The sequence below is a fragment of the Oncorhynchus tshawytscha genome, linkage group LG31 (genome assembly GCF_018296145.1).
Source record: "Oncorhynchus tshawytscha isolate Ot180627B linkage group LG31, Otsh_v2.0, whole genome shotgun sequence".
Classification (NCBI taxonomy): Eukaryota; Metazoa; Chordata; class Actinopteri; order Salmoniformes; family Salmonidae; genus Oncorhynchus; species Oncorhynchus tshawytscha.
The window spans coordinates 4364784-4387751 of NC_056459.1; the positions used below are offsets into that span (position 1 = coordinate 4364784).

At 42.8% G+C, this 22968-nt stretch overlaps 2 protein-coding genes across 2 annotated transcripts; one reads left to right on the forward strand and one right to left on the reverse strand.

The window, feature by feature from the left end:
- The first annotated feature begins 47 nt into the window (after positions 1–47).
- Positions 48–3180, forward strand: LOC112229943 (negative elongation factor E). Its single transcript, XM_024396106.2, has 11 exons — positions 48–143; positions 501–586; positions 830–902; positions 1010–1155; positions 1367–1444; positions 1636–1673; positions 1777–2060; positions 2195–2339; positions 2496–2550; positions 2623–2725; positions 2808–3180. The coding sequence occupies exons 2-11, from the start codon at positions 512–514 to the stop codon at positions 2879–2881; spliced, it is 1071 nt and encodes a 356-aa protein (XP_024251874.1). The 5' UTR covers positions 48–143; positions 501–511; the 3' UTR covers positions 2882–3180.
- Positions 3181–3604: 424 nt separating this feature from the next.
- Positions 3605–9682, reverse strand: LOC112229942 (zinc finger and BTB domain-containing protein 12). Its single transcript, XM_024396105.2, has 5 exons — positions 9490–9682; positions 6357–6577; positions 5818–6012; positions 5380–5577; positions 3605–4939 (listed from the first exon to the last, which is right to left on the reverse strand). Exons 2-5 carry the CDS (start codon positions 6558–6560, stop codon positions 3854–3856), a joined length of 1683 nt encoding a protein of 560 aa, XP_024251873.1. The 5' UTR covers positions 6561–6577; positions 9490–9682; the 3' UTR covers positions 3605–3853.
- Between the last annotated feature and the right edge of the window lie 13286 nt (positions 9683–22968).

Genomic DNA, 22968 nt, shown 5'->3' on the forward strand with positions numbered 1-22968 from the left:
TTATTCCTGCAATTTAGCAGGTTGAATAGTAAAATATTTGATTCATGCACCCCTACCAACATTATACGTCATATTCATGCGCCTTTGTTTTTGTGTTCATGAAGGAGCGAGTGATTAAAAGTAGCTACAGTAAGGTTATAGAGGTAACAACGTAATTACATTTCTAAATACAGTAGTGTCAATGTATGAATGAATTGCTGTAGTCTGAACGCTACATTGCCGTATTGTTGATAAGCAATCGAATACTTTCCACTGCCCTGTGTAATACATAATGTAGAAGTAGCTAACTAGCCTTAGCTAACAATCTAACGTAACGCTTAAAATGTTGTCAGATGCATGCAGAATGTAGAAAGAGAAACCGCTGTGGTCGTGAACAAAGTGTATATGGTCGTTTTTGAGTTCATGCTATAGAGTTGAATTCAACCACACTCGTGTATTGACGTGCATTTTGTTGTGCAAATGTGTCCACTATTCTGGTCCCTTTTCACAATGCTTTCCAGCTGGGTACAACATGGTGGTGTTCCCAAGCTCCTTGACAGAGGAAGAGGAGTCTCTGCAGAAGAAATATGCCAAACTCAAGAAAAAGGTGAGAAACTCAAAGAATCCCCTCACTCCACTTGACTAGAGAGAACTCTATCCTGCTGCTGACAATGAGATGTGCCACTGCACCCACGTTTGCAGATGTGGTTAGGGGTAGGCCTTTATTAAATCAATATTCACCTGTCAGCCATCATCACACGCATAATGTTGAAAGTTAGATATCATCATTATTATGTTACCAAACTCTGATTGTTCACCTCTTATTCTCACTCTCTCCTCACACCTATAGAAAAAGGCCCTGCTGGCTTTGAAGAAGCAGCAGAGTTCAACCAGCCAGACCAATCAGAGTGGATTGAAGCGCAGTATGGGCTTTGTCTTCACTTTAAGAAGTGAACTCTTTAAAACTGTATTACTAAGCAGATATTTGGTCTAAGTTGGTTAAGTTGCATCTACTTTCTCTGTCCTCTAGCTTTGTCAGACCAGCCTGTGCTAGATACAGCGACAGCTACAGAGCAGGCGAAGATGCTGATCAAGTCTGGGGCCATCAGTGCCATCAAGTCAGAGAACAAGAACTCTGGCTTTAAGCGTTCTAGAACGCTAGAGATCAAGCTCAAGGTAAGATACAACATGCAATATGTAAGGATGTGTAATGTAGGAATTGATCATAGAATAAATGATTTACATAATGAATATACATTAATAATATGTATAAAGCTGACAGGCGCACATGCCTCTTAAATATGACACATACACTAGTCTGATGGAACTCAAACTTATAAACGGATGGTTTAGTAATGATTTGTTATATTTTCTTTCCGTTTACCAGGATCCAGAGAAAGTCCCAGGCCCTGTGGCTTTCCAACCATTCCAAAGGAGCATGTCCACAGATGATGAGCTTTCTGAGGTAAAGTGAGAATGACATCCCATTTTAAAATCATCCAATGAATTGATGTACTTTACCTACAAAATGGCATGCTTGTAAAGTATTTTACCAATGCTGTCTGCCTGTAATTGTGGTCACAGAACCAGTGACTTTGAAAAAACATGTTATTGAGAATTGATGCTGCTACTTTACATTTGACATTTCTACTTCAGGCTGGCAAAAGAGCCCACAGAAAATCTCTGTACGAGAGGTAAGCCTAAAAGCTCTGATGAATAATAGAGTAGGTCATGTTTTCTACACTGGTTCTCTGTATAAGGTGGTTTAAAATCATTTCCTCTGTGGCTCTCCAACAGCTTCATCACTCCAGGCGACCGAGCAGCTCGTGATGAGGAGGAGGGAGGCGGCCTGTCCACCAGCAAAGACCTAGAGCGAGAGAGAGACAGAGGAGACCGAGAGATGGACAGAGAGAGAGAGCGTGACAGAGAGAGGGAGAGAGACCGGGGCAGCGGCGACCGGGGCAGGGACAGAGAGCTGCGAGACCGCGAGAGGAGCGACAGAGACAGGAGCCGGGACGGAGAGCGTGACCGGGAAAGGGGAGGAGAGAGAGAGTCACGTGAGCGAGACGGACCATTCAGACGTGAATATTCTTTTACTGAACTTCTGTCTTTCATGTCTTTAATCACTGGCATTCTTAAAAGGATGTTCCAATCAAAATACAAGTTCAAAGAGCGAATAATGTTCCTTTTTTCTTATCTTCTCTCTCCCTCTCAGGATCAGACTCATACCCAGAGCGGAGGGGGGTGAGGAAGGGGAACACGGTGTATGTGTATGGAACTGGCCTTGTGGAGGACAGCTTGCGCTTAGCCTTCTCCCAACATGGCACCATCATTGACCTGTCCATGGACTCCCAACGCAAGTAGGGCTACATAACTACAATGTTGAGATTTTACGTCCATGTGGCAGTGTGCGATTGTGTTTTGAAATGTTTTGCAATTGAAAACTAGTCCAGTAAGTCCCTTACTGTTTTGTTGTTTGATGGCTAATGAACACAACCCTGTTTTTCTCTTTCTAGCTGTGCATTCATCACCTTTGAAAAGATGGAGTCTGCAGACCAGGCTGTAGCAGAGGTAAGTATAGCTCTAGCTCCCAACTTAATTCATTATAGTGTAAAACCTATAATCTATACACTCTTCTCCCAGTTGAATGGAAGTACAGTGGGAGATGTCCCCATAAAAGTCAGCATCGCTAGGAAGCAGCCGATGCTGGAGGCAGCCACTGGCAAATCTGTCTGGGCCACTCTGGGTAAATATCGGAGTCAAACACAGATCAGAATAACAAGCAGTGTGAGTGTCAACTCTGGATTCATGTATTCTCTCTCTCCCAGCTGTACAGAACAGTGCCAAAGGCTCCTACCGAGACAAGAGGAACCAGGTTGTGTACAGTGAGGATTTCCTATGAGCTGGATGGGCGTGCTGCATTGGAGATCTGTAAGGAGTAGTCATCAATGATTTAGTGTTAGCTTTGTTTGTATGCTTTTTTTCTATATTGCATTTTGAGTTTGTTGTTGATTGCCTGTTAGCCCGATACAGAACCACGTGTCAGTTGTTCTGAGTAGGTGCTACAGTTCTATACATGGCCAGGATGTGTAATGGCAATGACCATGTGAAAAGAGATTGTGGTTGGCATGGTGGCCTGGTCTTGGTCTTGTAACCAGGGGATTCATTGTTTTGGGGAGCTCAATAAATCACTTCAATACATTTGTTCATCTGGTTGTCTTGCTTTGAATCAAAGGGGCCAATTAGATTTGGCACTGTATCAATGTAATACAGTGTAGACAGTTATTGTGTTATCAGTCTCATAGTTGTAGGCCTCACATACAGTGCAGAGATGTACTTACATTAGCATGTCTGCTGAGCACACCAAGTCACATGTCTTTTCATGCACAACAGTACACAAGTGTTTCAAGTCATGAGTAAGCATGCATTGCAAATTACTTTTTGTACTTTGTGATGAACATGACTATGGAATGACTGAGCCTACTGTATTTTGGATCCCTCTTTAAATGAAGTGTCTTAATAGTAAGTACACGTTGTTACAAATAAGTGTGTAGCTGTAATTACACATTACAAATCAGGCCGTATGTGCCAACATCCAGTGTTTAATAAGAAGCTCACCCTCATACACAAATTAAAATATTTTATTGGTCAGCCAGTGAGTTACAAATGAGAGATCGAAAACTGAGGTTTACACAACTCCAGTCCTCCAGAACCACGGCCGTGTAGGACATAGTTTCCCCCTTTTCCAACCCTGAAGGCACGCTCAAAACCACTCTTTGGGCAAAAGGCACGCTTGCTTGAATAAGCCCTCTTTACCTCCAACCGCAACCTGTAATGCTTAGTCAATGAGAGTACACTTTGGACAGTGTCCTTGTCAAAAGTCAAATCTGTCCTGAGTGTCTCCCTCTCCTTCCCCTGACACTCTCTCCATCTCGGCCTGTGCCTCCAGGCTGTTCTGAGCGGTCGTCTTCCCGTGCTGCTCTTTGAGATGGCGCCGCAGTGCCGGCTTGTGGGCGAAGCGTGAGTGGCAGTAGGCGCAGCAGTGGGGCCGCTCGCCGCTGTGCAGGTTCATGTGATCGCACAGCGTGGACTTCTGCGTGAATGTCTTGTCACAGAGCTGGCAGCGGTGGACTTTGGCACCGCGGTGCACGGTCATGTGGCGGTTGAGGTTGCTGGAGTGGTTGAAGTGCTTACCGCAGCAGGGGCACACGTACAGCAAGTGGGTGGCGCGCGAGTGGACGGCCAGGTAGTGGGCAGAGGGGAAGGTCAAGCCGCATTGCTCACAAGCCACCGGCCCCGCTGTGCTGGAGGTGGAGCCTACCACTGCGACAGACTCATCCCCCGCCTCGTCACCACCTGTTGGCACAGCCGACATTCCCATATTACCCTCCCCTCCATCACCACTGGGGTCGTCCGGGCTGTAGTGGACCGGCCCATTCCCATCCCGAGGCACCAGCTCCTCTCCCTGAGAGTCCCCCATCCCGTAGTCTAGCCGTGGGAGCTCGCTCCCCGAGGGGAACGCTGACCTCGTGGCTTCCTGGCTGAAGTCCAGGCCGAAGCTCTGCATCATCTCTGCCCCAGTGGGCATACGCCACGCCTCCTGGTACTGCATACCTAGAGGTCTCCTCTCCCTCTCATGGTACGAGCCACGCTTCCGCTTGAAGCCCCTCCCCCGGCCCACTTTCGGTGAGTCGGTGAGTCGCCGCCTCCAGGCGCGGAGCCCTTCCCTCTCGAAGCTGCTGATGCGGATAGCCATTTCGGCTGGGGTCACGTCGTCCCCCTCGCCCCCTCCCACTATGACACTGTCCGTATCTGGATACTGGCCCCCCTGATGGCCCTCTGTGGCTTCTTCACCGCCCTCCCCTACCTCTCGCCTCTCTTCCAGCTCCTGCTCACCCTCCATGCACATCCGGATCATGTCACAATCGTCCCTGCACTCATCCTCCTCTGTTACCCTCACCTGGAACAAAATTGAGACCGATTTGAGTGTGCTAGTAATCAATGTCCTAGGTTCAAATACTATTTAAAATATCTCAATTACTTTCACATACATTCTAAGTATTTATTTGTATTTGAAAGGACAAGTAGTCAAATATTTTAATGCATTTGGAAATACTAAAATACACTAACTCAAATACACTCATGCATTTAACCCAGGGATTTAAAAATAGTATGAAAATACTCTCAAATACAATTTGGTAGACTATTTGGTTTTTACAAATAACCACTAAACCATGTATCTTTTTTTGGGCATTGTATTTTAAATACCAAATACACATAATACAATTATGTTGATACAATACAGTTACAACTCTGCTGTTGTAGAGAGTACATGATTCTCACCCATTTATAGATCCAGAGATGGATGCACTGGTAAGTTTTGTTCCTGAATCTACTTACCTTGATCTCATCCAGAGTGTTATGTTCGTCATCGTGACGTATATCTGTCTTAGTGTGCGAGTCTGTATGGTCATCAACCTGAGACTGTACAGGGCTGTGAGGCTGCAGTAAGGGGGAATGATCAATAGAGGTCGACATAAGGGATTGACTGCTGCCACTGACTGTCACTGGCATCGAGTGACTCTCTTCTGACTTGATCTGAAAATGAGCGGTGGAGAGAAATAGAATGAAGACGAGCCGATTAAATGTTGTCACAGGTAGAACAATCTGACAGTGAACACTGCAAATCCAGCCTTTGTTGAATCACATAGTAGACTCGTATTTGCTTTCTACAACTGAAATATATGTTAACATTTTACGTTGTGATTTCCAACCAATGCTTCAATAGGGTGCCTACGACTAAACACCAATAAACACTAACCAAAATAAGTAACTAACCTTTGGTGAGCTGGGGTTCCTTGGCTGCATGTACTTGCCCAGGGCTCCCCGGCACTTCTCCACAACATGCTCCATCTGCAGGTAGCTAGCGGCCGTCAGGTAATTCACTATCTCCTTGGGGCTGAACTGCAGCACACCGGTGTAGCAGGACTGGAGCAGCTCACATACCACCGAGGAGCTGTGAAGGACTGACACCTAGAGGGCAAAATAGGACAAAAACATACCAAACAGTTATTTTGCTGTTACGTCTCAAGAGACCTTTCCTATGATCAATCGTGTAAGCCATAAGTGTCATATCCTGCAAGACTTGTGATAGTATCTAATCGACTGAACCATAATGAGGCATAGGACTGGAACCACAGCTGGCGTGATACATCTGTGAGTTTCCCAGGCCAAAGATATGCCTATTAAAACAGTCTGATCATTGAAAGGTGCATGTGACAAGAAGTGTCCGGGGCTAGTATATCAGTTGAAGCTGACAACATTTATGAAACATAACCCAAATAGTGTGTATCAAGGTGGCTTTCACTGGCATCCACCTGCAGTTCAGAGGAAGGGTTAAGCAGGAATTGGTCCCTGAGGAAAGGGGAGCAGGCAGCCAGGACCACTTTGTGTCCCCGGAATGTCTGCCTGCCGCTGGCCACGATGGTGATGTCACAGAACTGCTGCCTGGACCTCAGAGAGTTCATGCTCTTTAGCGTGGCGTCACCGTGACCTGGCAACCGGAAACACAGCACCTCCATCTTAGCTACTGTGGTGCCTATATGAGAGACATGAAGAGGACATTCTTGACATAATGCAATTATCATGTAAAATATGCAGTACCAATCAAAGGGTTGGACACACCTACTCATTCAAGGGTTTTTCATTATTCTTCAAAGTAGCCACCCTTTGCTCTTGCACACTCTTGGCATTCTCTCCAACTTCATGAGGTAGTCACCTGGAATGCATTTCAATTAACAAGTGTGCCTTGATAATTAATCACGAAGCTGGATGAGAGAATGCCAAGAGTATGCAAAGCTGTCATCAAGGCAAAGGGTGGCTACTTTGAAGAATCTGTTGAACACTTTTTTTGGTTACAACATATGTGTTATTTCATAGTTTCACTATTATTATACAATGTAGAAAATAGTACAAATGTATAAAAACCCTTGAATGAGTAGGTGTGTCCAAACGTTTGACTGGTACTATGTATATATGTGTATATATACATACATATATATATATATATATTGTAGCACCTGGATCAACCTAAGGGAAACTTGAGGGAATGAATGGGGCCATGTATCGTGAGCTTTTGAGTGAAAACCTCCTTCCATCAGCAAGGGTATTGAAGATGAAACGTGGCTGGGTCTTTCAGCATGACAATGATCCGTAAGAAGGCTTCGTAAGAAGCATTTCAAGGTCCTGGAGTGGCCTAGCCAGTCTCCAGATCTCAACCCCATAGAAAATCTTTGGAGGGAGTTGTAAGTCCATGTTGCCCAGCAACAGCCCCAAAACATCACTGCTCTAGAGGAGATCTGCATGGAGGAATGGGCCAAAATACCAGCAACAGTGTGTGAAAACCTTGTGAAGACTTGCAGAAAACGTTTGACCTCTTGTCATTGCCAACAAAGGGTATATAACATAGTATTGAGATAAACTTTAGTTTTTGACCAAATACTTATTTGCCACCATAATTTTCAAATAAATTCATTAAAAATCCTACAATGTGATTTTCTGGATTTTTTTTCTTCTCATTTTGTCTGTCATAGTTTTTATTTATTTTACCTTTATTTAACCTGGTAGGCAAGTTGAGAACAAGTTCTCATTTACAATTGCGACCTGGCCAAGATAAAGCAAAGCAGTTCGACAGATACAACGACACAGAGTTACACATGGAGTAAAACAAACATACAGTCAATAATACAGTATAAACAAGTCTATATACAATGTGAGCAAATGAGGTGAGAAGGGAGGTAAAGGCAAAAAAGGCCATGGTGGCAAAGTAAATACAATATAGCAAGTAAAACACTGGAATGGTAGTTTTGCAATGGAAGAATGTGCAAAGTAGAAATAAAAATAATGGGGTGCAAAGGAGCAAAATAAATAAATTAATTAAAATTAAATACAGTTGGGAAAGAGGTAGTTGTTTGGGCTAAATTATAGGTGGGCTATGTACAGGTGCAGTAATCTGTGAGCTGCTCTGACAGTTGGTACTTAAAGCTAGTGAGGGAGATAAGTGTTTCCAGTTTCAGAGATTTTTGTAGTTCGTTCCAGTCATTGGCAGCAGAGAACTGGAAGGAGGCGGCGGCCAAAGAAAGAATTGGTTTTGGGGTGACTAGAGAGATATACCTGCTGGAGCGTGTGCTACAGGTGGGAGATGCTATGGTGACCAGCGAGCTGAGATAAGGGGGGACTTTACCTAGCAGGGTCTTGTAGATGACATGGAGCCAGTGGGTTTGGCGACGAGTATGAAGCGAGGGCCAGCCAACGAGAGCGTACAGGTCGCAATGGTGGGTAGTATATGGGGCTTTGGTGACAAAACGGATTGCACTGTGATAGACTGCATCCAATTTGTTGAGTAGGGTATTGGAGGCTATTTTGTAAATGATATCGCCAAAGTCGAGGATTGGTAGGATGGTCAGTTTTACAAGGGTATGTTTGGCAGCATGAGTGAAGGATGCTTTGTTGCGAAATAGGAAGCCAATTCTAGATTTAACTTTGGATTGGAGATGTTTGATATGGGTCTGGAAGGAGAGTTTACAAACTAACCAGACACCTAAGTATTTGTAGTTGTCCACGTATTCTAAGTCAGAGCCGTCCAGAGTAGTGATGTTGGACAGGCGGGTAGGTGCAGGTAGCGATCGGTTGAAGAACATGCATTTAGTTTTACTTGTATTTAAGAGCAATTGGAGGCCACGGAAGGAGAGTTGTATGGTTGAAGTGTACCTATGATGAAAATGACAGGCCTCTCTTCTTTTTATGTGGGAGAACTTGCACAATTGGTGGCTGACTAAATACTTTTTTGCCCCACTGTATATTGTAGCACCTGGATCAACCTAAGGGAAACTTGGCACTTTTGGGAGTCTGGACATTTTGGCCAGTATGACAAGCTGGAGAATTCAGACCAGAAAGAGAGCGAGAGAGACGCAAAATTGTACAAGAGGCAATGGTTTTGTCTGACTATTCTTTAAAAAGTAAAAGCACAGCTTCCATATCTCGTGTTGACAATCAACATTCCCTGTGATTCTGAACTGATGGTCATGTTAGACAGAGAAGGTCAAGTCATTGTTCACTTGTTTTGTTTTCAAGTCAAGCAGGTCACAACGTGTAACTGAAATCAGGCATTTGATATGGCTCTCTAAAACAAAGTAAACAATCAAGCTACTAACGTTACTAGCATAGGTTGAATATAACCATTAACGTTATATATTTTTCGACCTCGCTACATACTACTGCTAACTTTACTAGCTAGCTAGTTAGCACTAGCAGCATGTGCTTAGGTCAATTGTGCAGGTTGTATATTTCGCCAACGTTATTGTGTATCCAACCCCGCTCGTAGCTACCCAGCTAACTTAGTAGTACCAAGCTAGCTTGTTGCCCCCTAGCCCCAGCCAGGCCAATGTCAACTAGCTAGCCACAAGACCCCTTGCATTCAATTCGACATTAGCTAGTTTAGTGTTTCCTTACCTGCTATTACTGTAGATATCTTTTATATCTCCTTAATATATGTTTTGTTGTGGAGTAACTAGGCACCCATTCGTTGTATGTTAGCCAACACGCTAGAGAGCCATCTAGTATGTGTACTTTGTTTAACTAGCTAACGTTAGCATGTTTTCAACGGTCGTCACTAGTTACCAAAGGCACTAAGTCATAAACCCCGCCTATTTCTACACATGCTCTTCTTAAAATTGTATATTAAACCTTAACCACACTGCTAACTTTATGCATAACATAAAAAGAAGCCCCACTCCCTCCCAATTTAAAAAAAAAATGAATTTTATGATTTAGATAGCGATTTTTTTTTAACGTGGTGAACCATCACTTCCCCTGACAACAGCTTGCCGGTCATTTGAACAGTTGAAGTCGGAAGTTTACATACACCTTAGCCAAATACATTTAAACTCAGTTTCACAATTCCTGACATTTAATCATAGTAAAAAGTGCCTGTCTTTGGTCAGTTAGGATCACTACTTTATTTTAAGAATGTGAAATGCCTGAATAATAATGGAGAGAAGGATTTATTTCAGCTTTTATTTCTTTCATAGCATTCCCAGTGGGTCAGAAATTTACATACACTCAATTAGTATTTGGTAGCATTGCCATTAAATTGTTTAACTTGGGTCAATCGTTCCAGGTAGCCTTACACAAGCTTCCCACAATAAGTTGGGTGAATTTTGGCCCATTCCTTCTGACAGAGCTGGTGTAACAGAGTCAGGTTTGTAGGCCTCCTTGCTCATACATGCTTTTTCAGTTCTGTCCACAAATTTTCTATTGGATTGAGGTCAGGGCTTTGTGATGGCCATTCCAATACCTTGACTTTGTTGTCCTTAAGTCATTTTGCCACAACTTTGGAAGTATGCTTGGGGTCATTGTCCATTAGGAAGACCCATTTGCAACCAAGCTTTAACTTCCTGACTGATGTCTTGAGATGTTGCTTCAATATATTCACATAATTTCTCTTCCTCATGAAGAGGCACTATTTTGTGAAGTGCACCAGTCCCTCCTGCAGCAAAGCACCCCCACAACATGATGCTGCCACCCCAGTGCTTCACGGTTGGGATAGTGTTCTCTGGCTTGCAAGCCTCCCCCTTTTTCCTCCAAACATAACAATGGCCATTATGGCCAAACAGTTCTATTTTTGTTTCATCAGACCAGAGGACATTTCTCCAAAAAGTACGATCTTTGTACCCATGTGCATTTGCCAACCGTAGTCTGGCTTTTTTATGGCGGTTTTGGAGCAGTGGCTTCTTCCTTGATGAGCTGTCTTTCAGGGTATGTCGATGTAGGACTTGTTTAACTGTGGATATAGATACTTTTGTACCCGTTTCCTCCAGCATCTTCACAAGGTCTTGTTCTGGGATGGATTTGCACTTTCCGCACCAAAGTACATTCATCTCTAGGAGACAGAACGCGTCTCCTTCCTGAGCGGTATGACAGCTGCGTGGTCCCATGGTGTTTATACTTGCGTACTATTGTTTGTACAGATGAAAGTGGTACCTGCAGGCGTTTAGAAATTGCTCCCAATGATGAACCAGACTTGTGGAGGTCATCACATTTTTTTTGAGGTTATGGCTGATTTCTTTTCATTTTCCCATGATGTCAAGCAAAGAGGCACTGAGTTTGAAGGTAGGCCTTAAAATACATCCACAGGTACACCTCAAATTGACTACAATTATGTCAATTAGCCTATCAGAAGCTTCTAATGCCATGACATCATTTTCAGGAATTTTCCAAGCCGTTTAAAGGCACAGTGAACTTAGTGTATGTATCTTCATGTACATTGATCTGGTACTGGAAATCCCTGTATATAGTTCAATTCTTATGTATTTTAATTCTCTTTCTTTCGTTAGGGACAGTTAAAAAATTACTGGGGTGTGGGGGCTGGTACAAAATAGGGGAAGGTTGTCAAACTTATTTTTTTGCTTTGGGGAGGGTTGTGTGTTTTTTTATTGGGTAGAGGAGGGTAGTGCATTGTTTCTCTGATTTACATTCGCCATTTTACAGGTTTTACTATATAATATCTTCCTATAGCCACATTCCTCATCTGCTTGCAAGTGCCTATCCTGTCCATTGCCACAGGAAGTAGGGGTGCTGAGGTTGCTGCAGCACAGGTCCTGTATTAGAGGGCCGATATATCCAGGTGATTCTGCAACTTCGGGCACTTTGGCCCTGCAAGCTTTCAGAAATTAACTTATTTGGGAACGGGGGGCAGTATTGAGTAGCTTGGATGAATAAGGTGCCCAGAGTAAACTGCCTGCTACTCATGCCCAGAAGCTAAGATATGCATATTATTAGTATTAGATTTGGATAGAAAACACTCTGAAGTTTCTAAAACTGTTTGAATTATGTATGTGAGTATAACAGAACTCTTATTGCAGGCGAAAACCTGAAAAAAAATCCAACCAGGAAGGGGGAAATCTGAGGTTTGTAGTTTTTCAAGTGATTGCCTTTCCAATATATAGTGTAAATGGGGTCATATTGCACTTCCTAAGACTTCCGCTAGATGTCAACAGTCTTTAGAACGTTGTTTCTGGCTTCTACTATGAAGGGGGAGCGAATAAGAGCTGTTTGAATCAGGGGTCTGGCAGAATACCATGAGCTAAGTCACGTGTGCGGCCGTGAGTATGAGCTCCATTCCTTTTAATTTCTAAAGACAAAGAAATTAAAACATTATTGAAGATTTATGATAAAAACATCCTAAAGATTGATCATATACATTGTTTGACATGTTTCTACGAACTGTAAATAAACTTTTTTGACTTTTCGTCTAGACTTAGTGCCCGCGCCTTGTGCATTTTGGATTAGTAGACTAAACGTGCGCAAAAAAAAAAAAGGTGTTTGGACATAAATATGAACTTTATCTAACATTTATTGTCTAACATGGAGATCTGGGAGTGCCATCAGATGAAGATCATCAAAGGTAAGTGATTCATTTTAACGCTATTTCTGTCTTTTGCGACACCTCTCCTTGGTTGGAAAATGGCTGTATGGTTTTCTGTGGCTAGGTGCTGACCTAACATAATCGCAAGGTGTGCTTTCGCCGTAAAGTATTTTAGAAATCAGACACCGTGGCTGGATTAACAAGAAGTTTATCTTTAAAATGGTGTATAATACTTGTGTGTTTGAGGAATTGTAATTCTGCGATTTCTGTTGTTTGAATTTGGCGCCCTGCAATTTCACTGGCTGTTGGCGAGGTGGGACGCTAGCATCCCACATATCCCAGAGAGGTTTTAAAATGTATTGGAACACCATTTTACCAGAATTATAAATGTCTTTGATTTGTCTAGAAACAATATCTGATAATGGCTGCGATCGTACTATTCAGGAATTAATATATTCTTCTCATTTTTCTCAGACAGCCATTAGACAAATGTAATTTACAGCATGTCATTAAACATACATTTTAGTTAAATTAAATATCATACAATTAATTTATAACACATTTCTTATACATTTGTACATGAACTTGCATTGAATATTATTTTAAGTGCTTTTTAAGGTTTTCCTAAAATCCAAATTCTCTGTTCGTGGCTTTGACCAGGACATACTTTCTCAGGATGTTGCCTCTGAGCATTTTTGATAAAAACTTGTTTGTCCTTGGCACTGCACATTTTTTGATACTTCTAATTTAACTCTGCAATTAAACAATAAAATCCTCTCAAGTTCTTCAGAGTTCCTTTGGGGGAATCTTGTCTCTCCATTTTCTTCATCAGTTGATCATACCTTTTTTTGTATTTCTCAGTTTTCCATTAAGCTTTATCAAGTTTGACATTTGTCATGCAAAGATCTCTTCCAACCTTTTTCCTTCCAGCAAGGATTTGACTTCTCATTCCTGTTGCAGATGATGAGGAAGGGGTATCAGGGCATGCATCAGGGCAGGTAAGTTAGGGGCAGGTATGATTGGCTCATGTTCTGGCTGCAAGTCACCTGGTGACTAAGGTGTTGTGTTGGCTGATAGGTAGGTCTCCATTGCAACTGTTCTCTGTAAAGTCTGTCTTCTATTCCGTTGGTTGCATTTCCATTGCCCTCTCTTGCTTCTTTGTTCTCGCTTTGTAAGCTCAGAGATCCTTTTTTCTTCCAGTATCTCTCCCTGTATTTTTTCAGATGTTCCTGGTATCGTATAGGATCATTTTTTCTATGTTGTTTCTATGTCTGTGACCTCTGTGTTGTTTTATGTGGCATCTTCTGAAAACAAAGAAAAAATACTATTTAAGAATTGTGCACACCTTGGAGCATTTTCTAGATTAAAGGAATTCAAAACATGATTAAATAAGTCTAAAGATTATTTTTTAAAGTAATAACATAATGGATTTTTGTCATTTCCACCACTGTTAAGTTTGTGATGGTAATGACACTACTGTTTTTGGAGAAAGATTACAGACTGCTTAGCATGCTTTGGCTAGTATTACAGCTAGCATATAGTTTACAAAAATATAAAATATATTTAAAAAATCTAAATTCTACCACAAATTAAAGAAATTATAGCCTGTTTGGAAATGACTGACAATAAAAATATTCTTTACACAAGCAATATTTTCCTAGATTTTTCTTCAACTTCTGGACATCACTCCTGGAACAACTGTCTGCTGAAGCCACGTGCTTCAGTGTCGCAATACTTTTCCATGGTAACTAAATTAACATTCTCTTGATTAATGAGTAATTTGCCCTCAGTGGTGGAAATGACACCACTACCAAAGGACAGGTATATTTTGTGTAAATAACAATATTAAAGGGCATACTCACAATAAATATTGATATATATTTTATTTTATTGACTCTAGAAGATAACATTACATAATGTGTAGTTATTAATGTTTTGTCATAGAAAAAAACATAGTAGAAGCTCAAAAGTTTGGGCAGGGACAAGGGCAAAACAGTGAATTTGAGGTATAAAATGCATCTGAAAAGTAGCTAAAATACTTAGAGGTGAGAGGTGTTAAAAAAATCTGGGGTGATTGTAGTGTGAATTTAGTGCATTTAGTGCGGCCCCCCCCACCCCCCCAAAAAAATTCTCAGCATCCTGATTAGTTTACTTCAAAAGTCTCCAGTAGACTACCTGCACATGTTCATCCACTCCACTCGAATATAATTCTAGCATCCAAAATCCTCACCGGCCATTAGATTAATGGAAAGAGACTTCTGTTGCAAAACACTAAAAATTTGAATGACATTCTGAGATTTTTTCTTTGATACTGAGTAGGGAGGTAGGTATTTTCTTTTTGTCGAGATTGAAAAAGCAAACCATGATGATAAGTGCTAAATAGATCATTCAAACCATTTCCAATGCACATTTTGAATTTTGTGGATATGCACCATACCCTGACAAATTCTGAATCCAGATGTGCCTTTTAGATATTAATGATATTGGGATTATTCCAAATATTACACATGGACATTTCCATTGGCCGGAAATGCACTAATTCAATATCCTAAGATATGTGACATCCTTTTCCTCTGTTCTTGTTGACAAATACTGACTGTATACATCGCATGTGTTTTCTCAGCACATTCAAGATCGGAAGCTACATTGATTCCAGATATGCTTTTCTTGGCTGAGGTCCATATGCAGATCTTGATATGCTGAAAACAAGGACAATTTCTGGTGCATTTCTGAGTTTTCAGCACGTGCTCAATAATTGGACAAATATGAAATCCATATTTTTCTTTCATGCACAAATTATTTTTGGATTCCAACCGGATATCATACATAGTATGGCCGGATATTGACTCATTAGATATACTGAGATAGGCCTATGTGAACATCTTCATTTCACTACAGATGACCAATACTGACCGTAGGCTTACATAGTGTATTATCTCAGCACATACAATGCATATGCTCATGACTGAGGTCCATATCAGGATCTTGATGTGCTAAATTAGGAACATTTCAGATGTGGATTTGAATTGAGGACATGCTCAAATTCAAAAACAGATATTAAATCCATATAATTCTTTCAGACTTTGGCGATCATTTGTGAATTCCCTCTGGATAAAGAGGGTTGTGTTCCAACTGTCCTCTTTTAATTTGGGGCTGTAAATGGTGTGGTCAAACTGACAACAGGAGAAACAAAAAAGTGAGAATCTGTTCAGAAAATACCTCAATAAAGTAAACGCTAAAGTGAGTAGCTCATTTTAAATGTTTCATTTATCTTAGTAACTACAATCAAGAACGTTAGCTCATTTAGCCAGCAGCCAGTAGACCTAGCTAGCTAGACTTGATAGAGGGGTAATGTTAAAAGCTAACTGGTAACCTAGATAGCTAGCTAACAAATAACAAAATTGCCATCCCTTCAGGGAAAACATTGTTACCCTCTATAGAGTCTCAAGGTGTCAGCTAACGTTTTAAAAGGTTTAGGCGTATTTTGAATTACTGGTTAATATCGGATCTCCGCAGCCGATGTAAGACCTTTAAACAGGTCAACATTCACAAGGCTGCAGGGCCAGACGGATTACCAGGATGTGTACTCCAAGCATGCTCTGACCAACTGGCATGTGTCTTCTCTGACATTTTTTTGCCTGTAATACCAACATGTTTCAAGCAGACCACCAAGTCCCTGTGCCCAAGAACACTAAGATTTGATTTGATTTGATTTGAAAAAAGGTAACCTGCCTAAATGACTACCGACCCGAAGCACTCACGTCTGTAGCCATAAAGTGCTTTGAAAGGCTGGTAATGGCTCACATCAACACCATTATCCCAGAAACCCAAGACCCTCTCCAATTTGCATACCGCCCCAACAGATCCACAGATGATGCAATCTCTATTGCACTCCACACTGCCCTTTCACACCTGGACAAAAGGAACACCTATGTGAAAATGCTATTCATTGACTACAGCTCAGCGTTGAACACCATAGTGCCTTCAAAGCTCATCACTAAGCTAAGGACCCTGGGACTAAACACCTCCCTCTGCAACTGGATCCTGGACTTCCTGACGGGCAGCCCCCAGGTGGTAAGGGTAGGTAACAGCACATCCGCCACGCTGATCCTCAACACGGGGGCCCCTCAGGGGTGCGTGCTCAGTCCCCTCCTCCCTGTACTCCCTGTTCACTCTTGACGGCACGGCCAGGCACGACCAGGCACGACTCCAACACCATCATTAAGTTTGCAGACGACACAACCGTGGTAGGCCTTATCACGACGAGCCAGCCTGAGCCAGGGAGGAGGTCAGAGACCTGGCTGTGGTGCCAGGACAACAACCTCTCCCTCAACGTGATCAAGACAAAGGAGATGATTGTGGATTACAGGAAAAGGAGGACCGAGCATGCCCCCATTCTCATCGACGTGGCTGTAGCGGAGCAGGTTGAGAGCTTCAAGTTCCTTGGTGTCCACATCACCAAAAACTAACATGGTCCAAGCACACTAAGACAGTCGTGAAGAGAGCCCAACAAAACATTTTCCCCCTCAGGCAACTGAAAAGATTTGGCATGGGTCCTCAGATCCTCAAAAGGTTCTACAGCTGCACCATCGAGAGCATGCTGACAGGTTGCATCACTGCCTGGTATGGCAACTGCTTGGCATCTGACCGCAAGGCACTACCGAGTATGTGTGTCACGCCCTGGTCAAAGTATTTTGTGTTTATCTTTATGTATTTGGTCAGGCCAGGGTGTGGCATGGGGTTTTTGTAATTGTGGTGTGTTTGTCTTGGGGTTTTGGTGGTGGTATTGGGATTGTAGCTTAGTGGGTTGTCTAGCAAGGTCTATGGCTGTCTGGAGTGGTTCTCAATCAGAGGCAGGTGCTTATCGTTGTCTCTGATTGGGAACCATATTTAGGCAGCCATATTCTTTGAGTTTGTCGTGGGTGATTGTCCTTAGTGTCCTATGTGTACTCTTTGTTAGTTTGCACCAGATAGGCTGTTTCGGTTTCGTTTATTGTTTTTTGTAAATTCGTGTTTCTTTGTTATATTAAACATGGATCGCAATCGACACGCTGCAGTTTGGTCCGACTCTCCTTCATCACCACTATATGAAAACCGTTACAATGTGTGTAGGGCCCAGTACATCACTGGAGCCAAACTTCCTACCATCCAGGACCTCTATACCAGGCGGTGTCAGAGGAAGGCCCTAAAAATTGTCAAAGAGGCTTCTAAACCGCTTCTACCCCCAAGCCATAAGACTACTGAACATCTTATCAAATGGCTACCCAGACTATTTTATTTGCATTGCCCCCCCCCCTTTATGCGTATACTACTCTCTGTTATTATCTATGCATAAGTCACTTTAATAACTCTATCCACATGTATATTTTACCTTAATTACCTCGACTAACCGGTGCCCCCGCACATTGACTCTGTATTGGTACCCCCTGTATATAGCCTTGCTATTGTTACTTTACTGCTGCTCTTTAATTATTTGTTACTTTTATTTCTTATTTTTGTTAAAGGGCTTGTAAGTAAGCATTTCACTGTAAGGTCTAAACTTGTTGTATTCGGCGCATGTGACAAATACAATTTGATTTTATCAGCATCAAGTTAGTTTGGTAGAAACACATCTAGGTGGGAAAATTGGCGGATTTTAGAATATTCGCATGAAAATCTGTCGCCAATTGGATGTAAACCTAGCTTATGATAACCATCTAGATGTCACCTTGATACAAGCATGAACTGCAACAACACCGGGACACAGTAGGTGCATTCGAGCGGATCACTTTTGTCAAGAAGTTAATTTTCAAAGTGTGCTGCATTATGGGTATAGGAATTGCCTGACTTGCGACTTCAACTTACATGTTGAATGCATGACCTTTACAACCACCATGTGATCAAAGGTCATGAACTTTCGACTGCAGTCGACTGAACATTTCTGCAGTTGCTTACCAACTGCATCTTGAAGTCGGAACCAAAGCTTGTGGGAGAGACAAGTTTCTGTTTTTTGGGAAGCAAAAGGCACTACATGATGTCGCCACCTATCATTGTTATTATGTTTACTGTTTTGGGTGGATGACTATTTAGAGCCTAAATACGTCTTTATCCTTACAATCTAATTACATAGGCCTACATTTGATCCAGATTTATAACATAGATAACAGGTGGGATAACCACATATCACAGTCATTGTAAGTGCATTTTTCCTCAAAGTAACTATCACCAAAGTCAGAGCTAGTAAAGGTGAAATTATTTAAGGTACTCTTTGAAGAAGTAGGGTTTCAGATGTTTTTGGAAGATGGGCAGGGACTCTGCTCTCTTAGCTTCAGGGTGAAGCTGGTTCCACCATTTGGGTGCCAGGACAAAGAGCTTGGACTAGGCTGAGCGGGAGCTGCCCTCCTGTAGGGTGGGGGAGGGCCAAGAGACCAGGGGTGGCAGAATGGAGTGCTTGGGTTGGGGTGTAGGGTTTGAGCATAGCCTGAAGGTACTAGGGAGGGGCAATTCCTCTTGCTGCTCCGTAGGCAAGTACCATGGTCTTGTAGTGGATGTGAGCTTCAACTGGAAGCCAGTGAAGTGTGCGGAGGAGCGGGGTGACAAACAAAAACTTTGGAAGGTTGAACACCAGGCAGGCTGCAGCATTCTGGATACGTTTCAGGGGCTTGATGGCACAAGCGAGGAACCCAGCCAACAGTGAGTTGCAGTAGTCCAGACGGGAGATGACAAGTGCCTGGATTAGGACCTGCGCCGCTTCCTGTATGAGGTAGGGTCGCACTCTACAAATGCTGTAGACAGAACATGAACCTACAAGAGCGAGTCACTGGTTTGATGTTTGCAGAGAGCGACAGGGTGTTGTCAGGGACAGACCAAGGTTCTTTGCATTCTAGGAGGAGGACACCTTGGAGTTGTCAAACGTGATGGAGAGATCTTGGAGCAGGCAGGTCTTCCCCAGGAGGAAGAGCAGCTCTCTCTTGTCTACCCTGCTGTTTTCTTGTACTTTTATTATGAATAGCTCACCTGAAGCAGAAAGCCCTATCGTCCATGAGGGCTTAATGTTTGATCCCAGCTTTATTGTATGTCCAGTCTGAAAATAGATTGAATCCGTTAAGCACTTTGTCTGTTCTCAAAGGAAGAAATCATCATTGCATGTGTCATGTTCCTTTTTTCAATGCAGTGTTCCCACTTGTATTTGCTGGGTGACACTTGTATATGCTGGGTGACACTTGTATATGCTGGGTGACACTTGTATATGCTGGGTGACACTTGTATATGCTGGGTGACAGCTTACCAGCTTATTGCATGTACATTCTCTTTTGTCAGGATGCGAGGATGGAAGATATGTTGGCAACTCAACTCAATAAATGTAAGCTGTCACCCAGCATATACAAGTGGGAACACTGCATTGAAAAAAGGAACATGACACATGCAATGATGATTTCTTCCTTTGAGAACAGACAAAGTGCTTAACGGATTCAAAATATCAGATACAAGAATCCAGTCATAACTCACCTCAACAACCTATCCATGCATAGAGGTTATCCCTCAGATAAGTCCAGTCTACTCTCTACTCTGGTTGGCATCCCTGATCAATAAAACAAGACAAAAAATATGTTGTTATCTACAGTAGAATTTATTTGAAGAATATACAGTGCATTCAGAAAGAATTCAGACCACTTCACTTTTTCCACATTTTGTTACGTTACAGCATTATTCTAAAATGGATTAAATAAAAATAATCCTCAACAATCTACAAACAATACCCCATAATGACAAAGCAAAAACAGGTTTTTAGAATTTTGTGAACATTTATTTTAAAAAAAAGCAGAAATAATTGAGCTCAGGTGCATCCTGCTTCAATGGATCATCCTTGAGATGTTTCTACAACTTGATTTGAGTCCACCTGTGGTAAATTCAATTGATTGGACATGATTTGGAAAGGCACACACCAGTCTATATAAGGTCCCACAGTTGACAATGCATGTAGAGCTCTGAAACAGGATTGTGTTGAGGCACAAGTTTTTGAAGAAGTTTGGAACCACCAAGACTCTTCCTAGAGTGGGGCCCCACAAGGGTGCGGACTCTCCTTCCTTATTTGACTAGTAGTTGTTCTGAAATCTATTGAAATCTATCTGAATCTATTAAGAGGAGATTATAACAGAACCAAGATGTTCAAATGTTCATAGATGACCAGCAGGGTCAAATAATAATAATCACAGTGGTTGTCGAGGGTGCAACAGGTCAGCACCTCAGGAGTAAATGTCAGTTGGCTTTTCATAGACGATCATTCAGAGCCTACATTTTACTCCCTCTTTATGCCCCCCCCCCCTTCTAATTTCCTTAATTTTGTGGCTAGTCAAATACTTTCTGTGACACACATCAGAGTCAAATACTTTATATAGAACAAACAGGATAGGAAACCGAAATTAATAATTAATGTACTTGTTATATTAAGAGGGAGTAAAATATAGGCAAACAAACATTTCAGAACAACTACTAGTCGAATAAGACATGGGAGCGATAACGAATTTTGGCAGAGACTTATTTAGACTTATACACTTGAAACAAATAGCCAAACCGACAACTGCAGCCATTACTAGTGCCTCCCCGCTATCAAACCAAATCAAATCAAATCAAATTTTATTTGTCACATACACATGGTTAACAGATGTTAATGCAAGTGTAGCGAAATGCTTGTGCTTCTAGTTCCGACAATGCAGTAATAACGAACAAGTAATCTAACTAACAATTCCAAAAAACTACTGTCTTATACACAGTGTAAGGGGATAAAGAATATGTACATAAGGATATATGAATGAGTGATGGTACAGAGCAGCATAGGCAAGATACAGTAGATGATATCGAGTACAGTATATACATATGAGATGAGTATGTAAACCAAGTGGCATAGTTAAAGTGGCTAGTGATACATGTATTACATAAGGATGCAGTCGATGATATAGAGTACAGTATCTACGAATGCATATGAGATGAATAATGTAGGGTAAGTAACATTATATAAGGTAGCATTGTTTAAAGTGGCTAGTGATATATTTACATCATTTCCCATCAATTCCCATTATTAAAGTGGCTGGAGTAGAGTCAGTGTCATTGACAGTGTGTTGGCAGTAGCCACTCAATGTTAGTGGTGGCTGTTTAACAGTCTGATGGCCTTGAGATAGAAGCTGTTTTTCAGTCTCTCGGTCCCAGCTTTGATGCACCTGTACTGACCTCGCCTTCTGGATGACAGCGGGGTGAACAGGCAGTGGCTCGGGTGGTTGATGTCCTTGATGATCTTTATGGCCTTCCTGTAGCATCGGGTGGTGTAGGTGTCCTGGAGGGCAGGTAGTTTGCCCCCGGTGATGCGTTGTGCAGACCTCACTACCCTCTGGAGAGCCTTGCGGTTGAGGGCGGTGCAGTTGCCATACCAGGCGGTGATACAGCCCGCCAGGATGCTCTCGATTGTGCATCTGTAGAAGTTTGTGAGTGCTTTTGGTGACAAGCCGAATTTCTTCAGCCTCCTGAGGTTGAAGAGGCGCTGCTGCGCCTTCCTCACGATGCTGTCTGTGTGAGTGGACCAATTCAGTTTGTCTGTGATGTGTATGCCGAGGAACTTAAAACTTGCTACCCTCTCCACTACTGTTCCATCGATGTGGATGGGGGGGTGTTCCCTCTGCTGTATCCTGAAGTCCACAATCATCTCCTTAGTTTTGTTGACGTTGAGTGTGAGGTTATTTTCCTGACACCACACTCCGAGGGCCCTCACCTCCTCCCTGTAGGCCGTCTCGTCGTTGTTGGTAATCAAGCCTACCACTGTTGTGTCGTCGGCAAACTTGATGATTGAGTTGGAGGCGTGCGTGGCCACGCAGTCGTGGGTGAACAGGGAGTACAGGAGAGGGCTCAGAACGCACCCTTGTGGGGCCCCAGTGTTGAGGATCAGCGGGGAGGAGATGTTGTTGCCTACCCTCACCACCTGGGGGCGGCCCGTCAGGAAGTCCAGTACCCAGTTGCACAGGGCGGGGTCGAGACCCAGGGTCTCGAGCTAGATGACGAGCTTGGAGGGTACTATGGTGTTGAATGCCGAGCTGTAGTCGATGAACAGCATTCTCACATAGGTATTCCTCTTGTCCAGGTGGGTTAGGGCAGTGTGCAGTGTGGTTGAGATTGCATCGTCTGTGGACCTATTTGGGCGGTAAGCATTTTGGAGTGGGTCTAGGGTGTCAGGTAGGGTGGAGGTGATATGGTCCTTGACTAGTCTCTCAAAGCACTTCATGATGACGGATGTGAGTGCTACGGGGCGGTAGTCATTTAGCTCAGTTACCTTAGCTTTCTTGGGAACAGGAACAATGGTGGCCCTCTTGAAGCATGTGGGAACAGCAGACTGGTATAGGGATTGATTGAATATGTCCGTAAACACACCGGCCAGCTGGTCTGCGCATGCTCTGAGGGCGCGGCTGGGGATGCAGTCTGGGCCTGCAGCCTTGCGAGGGTTAACACGTTTAAATGTCTTACTCACTTCGGCTGCAGTGAAGGAGAGACCGCATGTTTTCGTTGCAGGCCGTGTCAGTGGCACTGTATTGTCCTCAAAG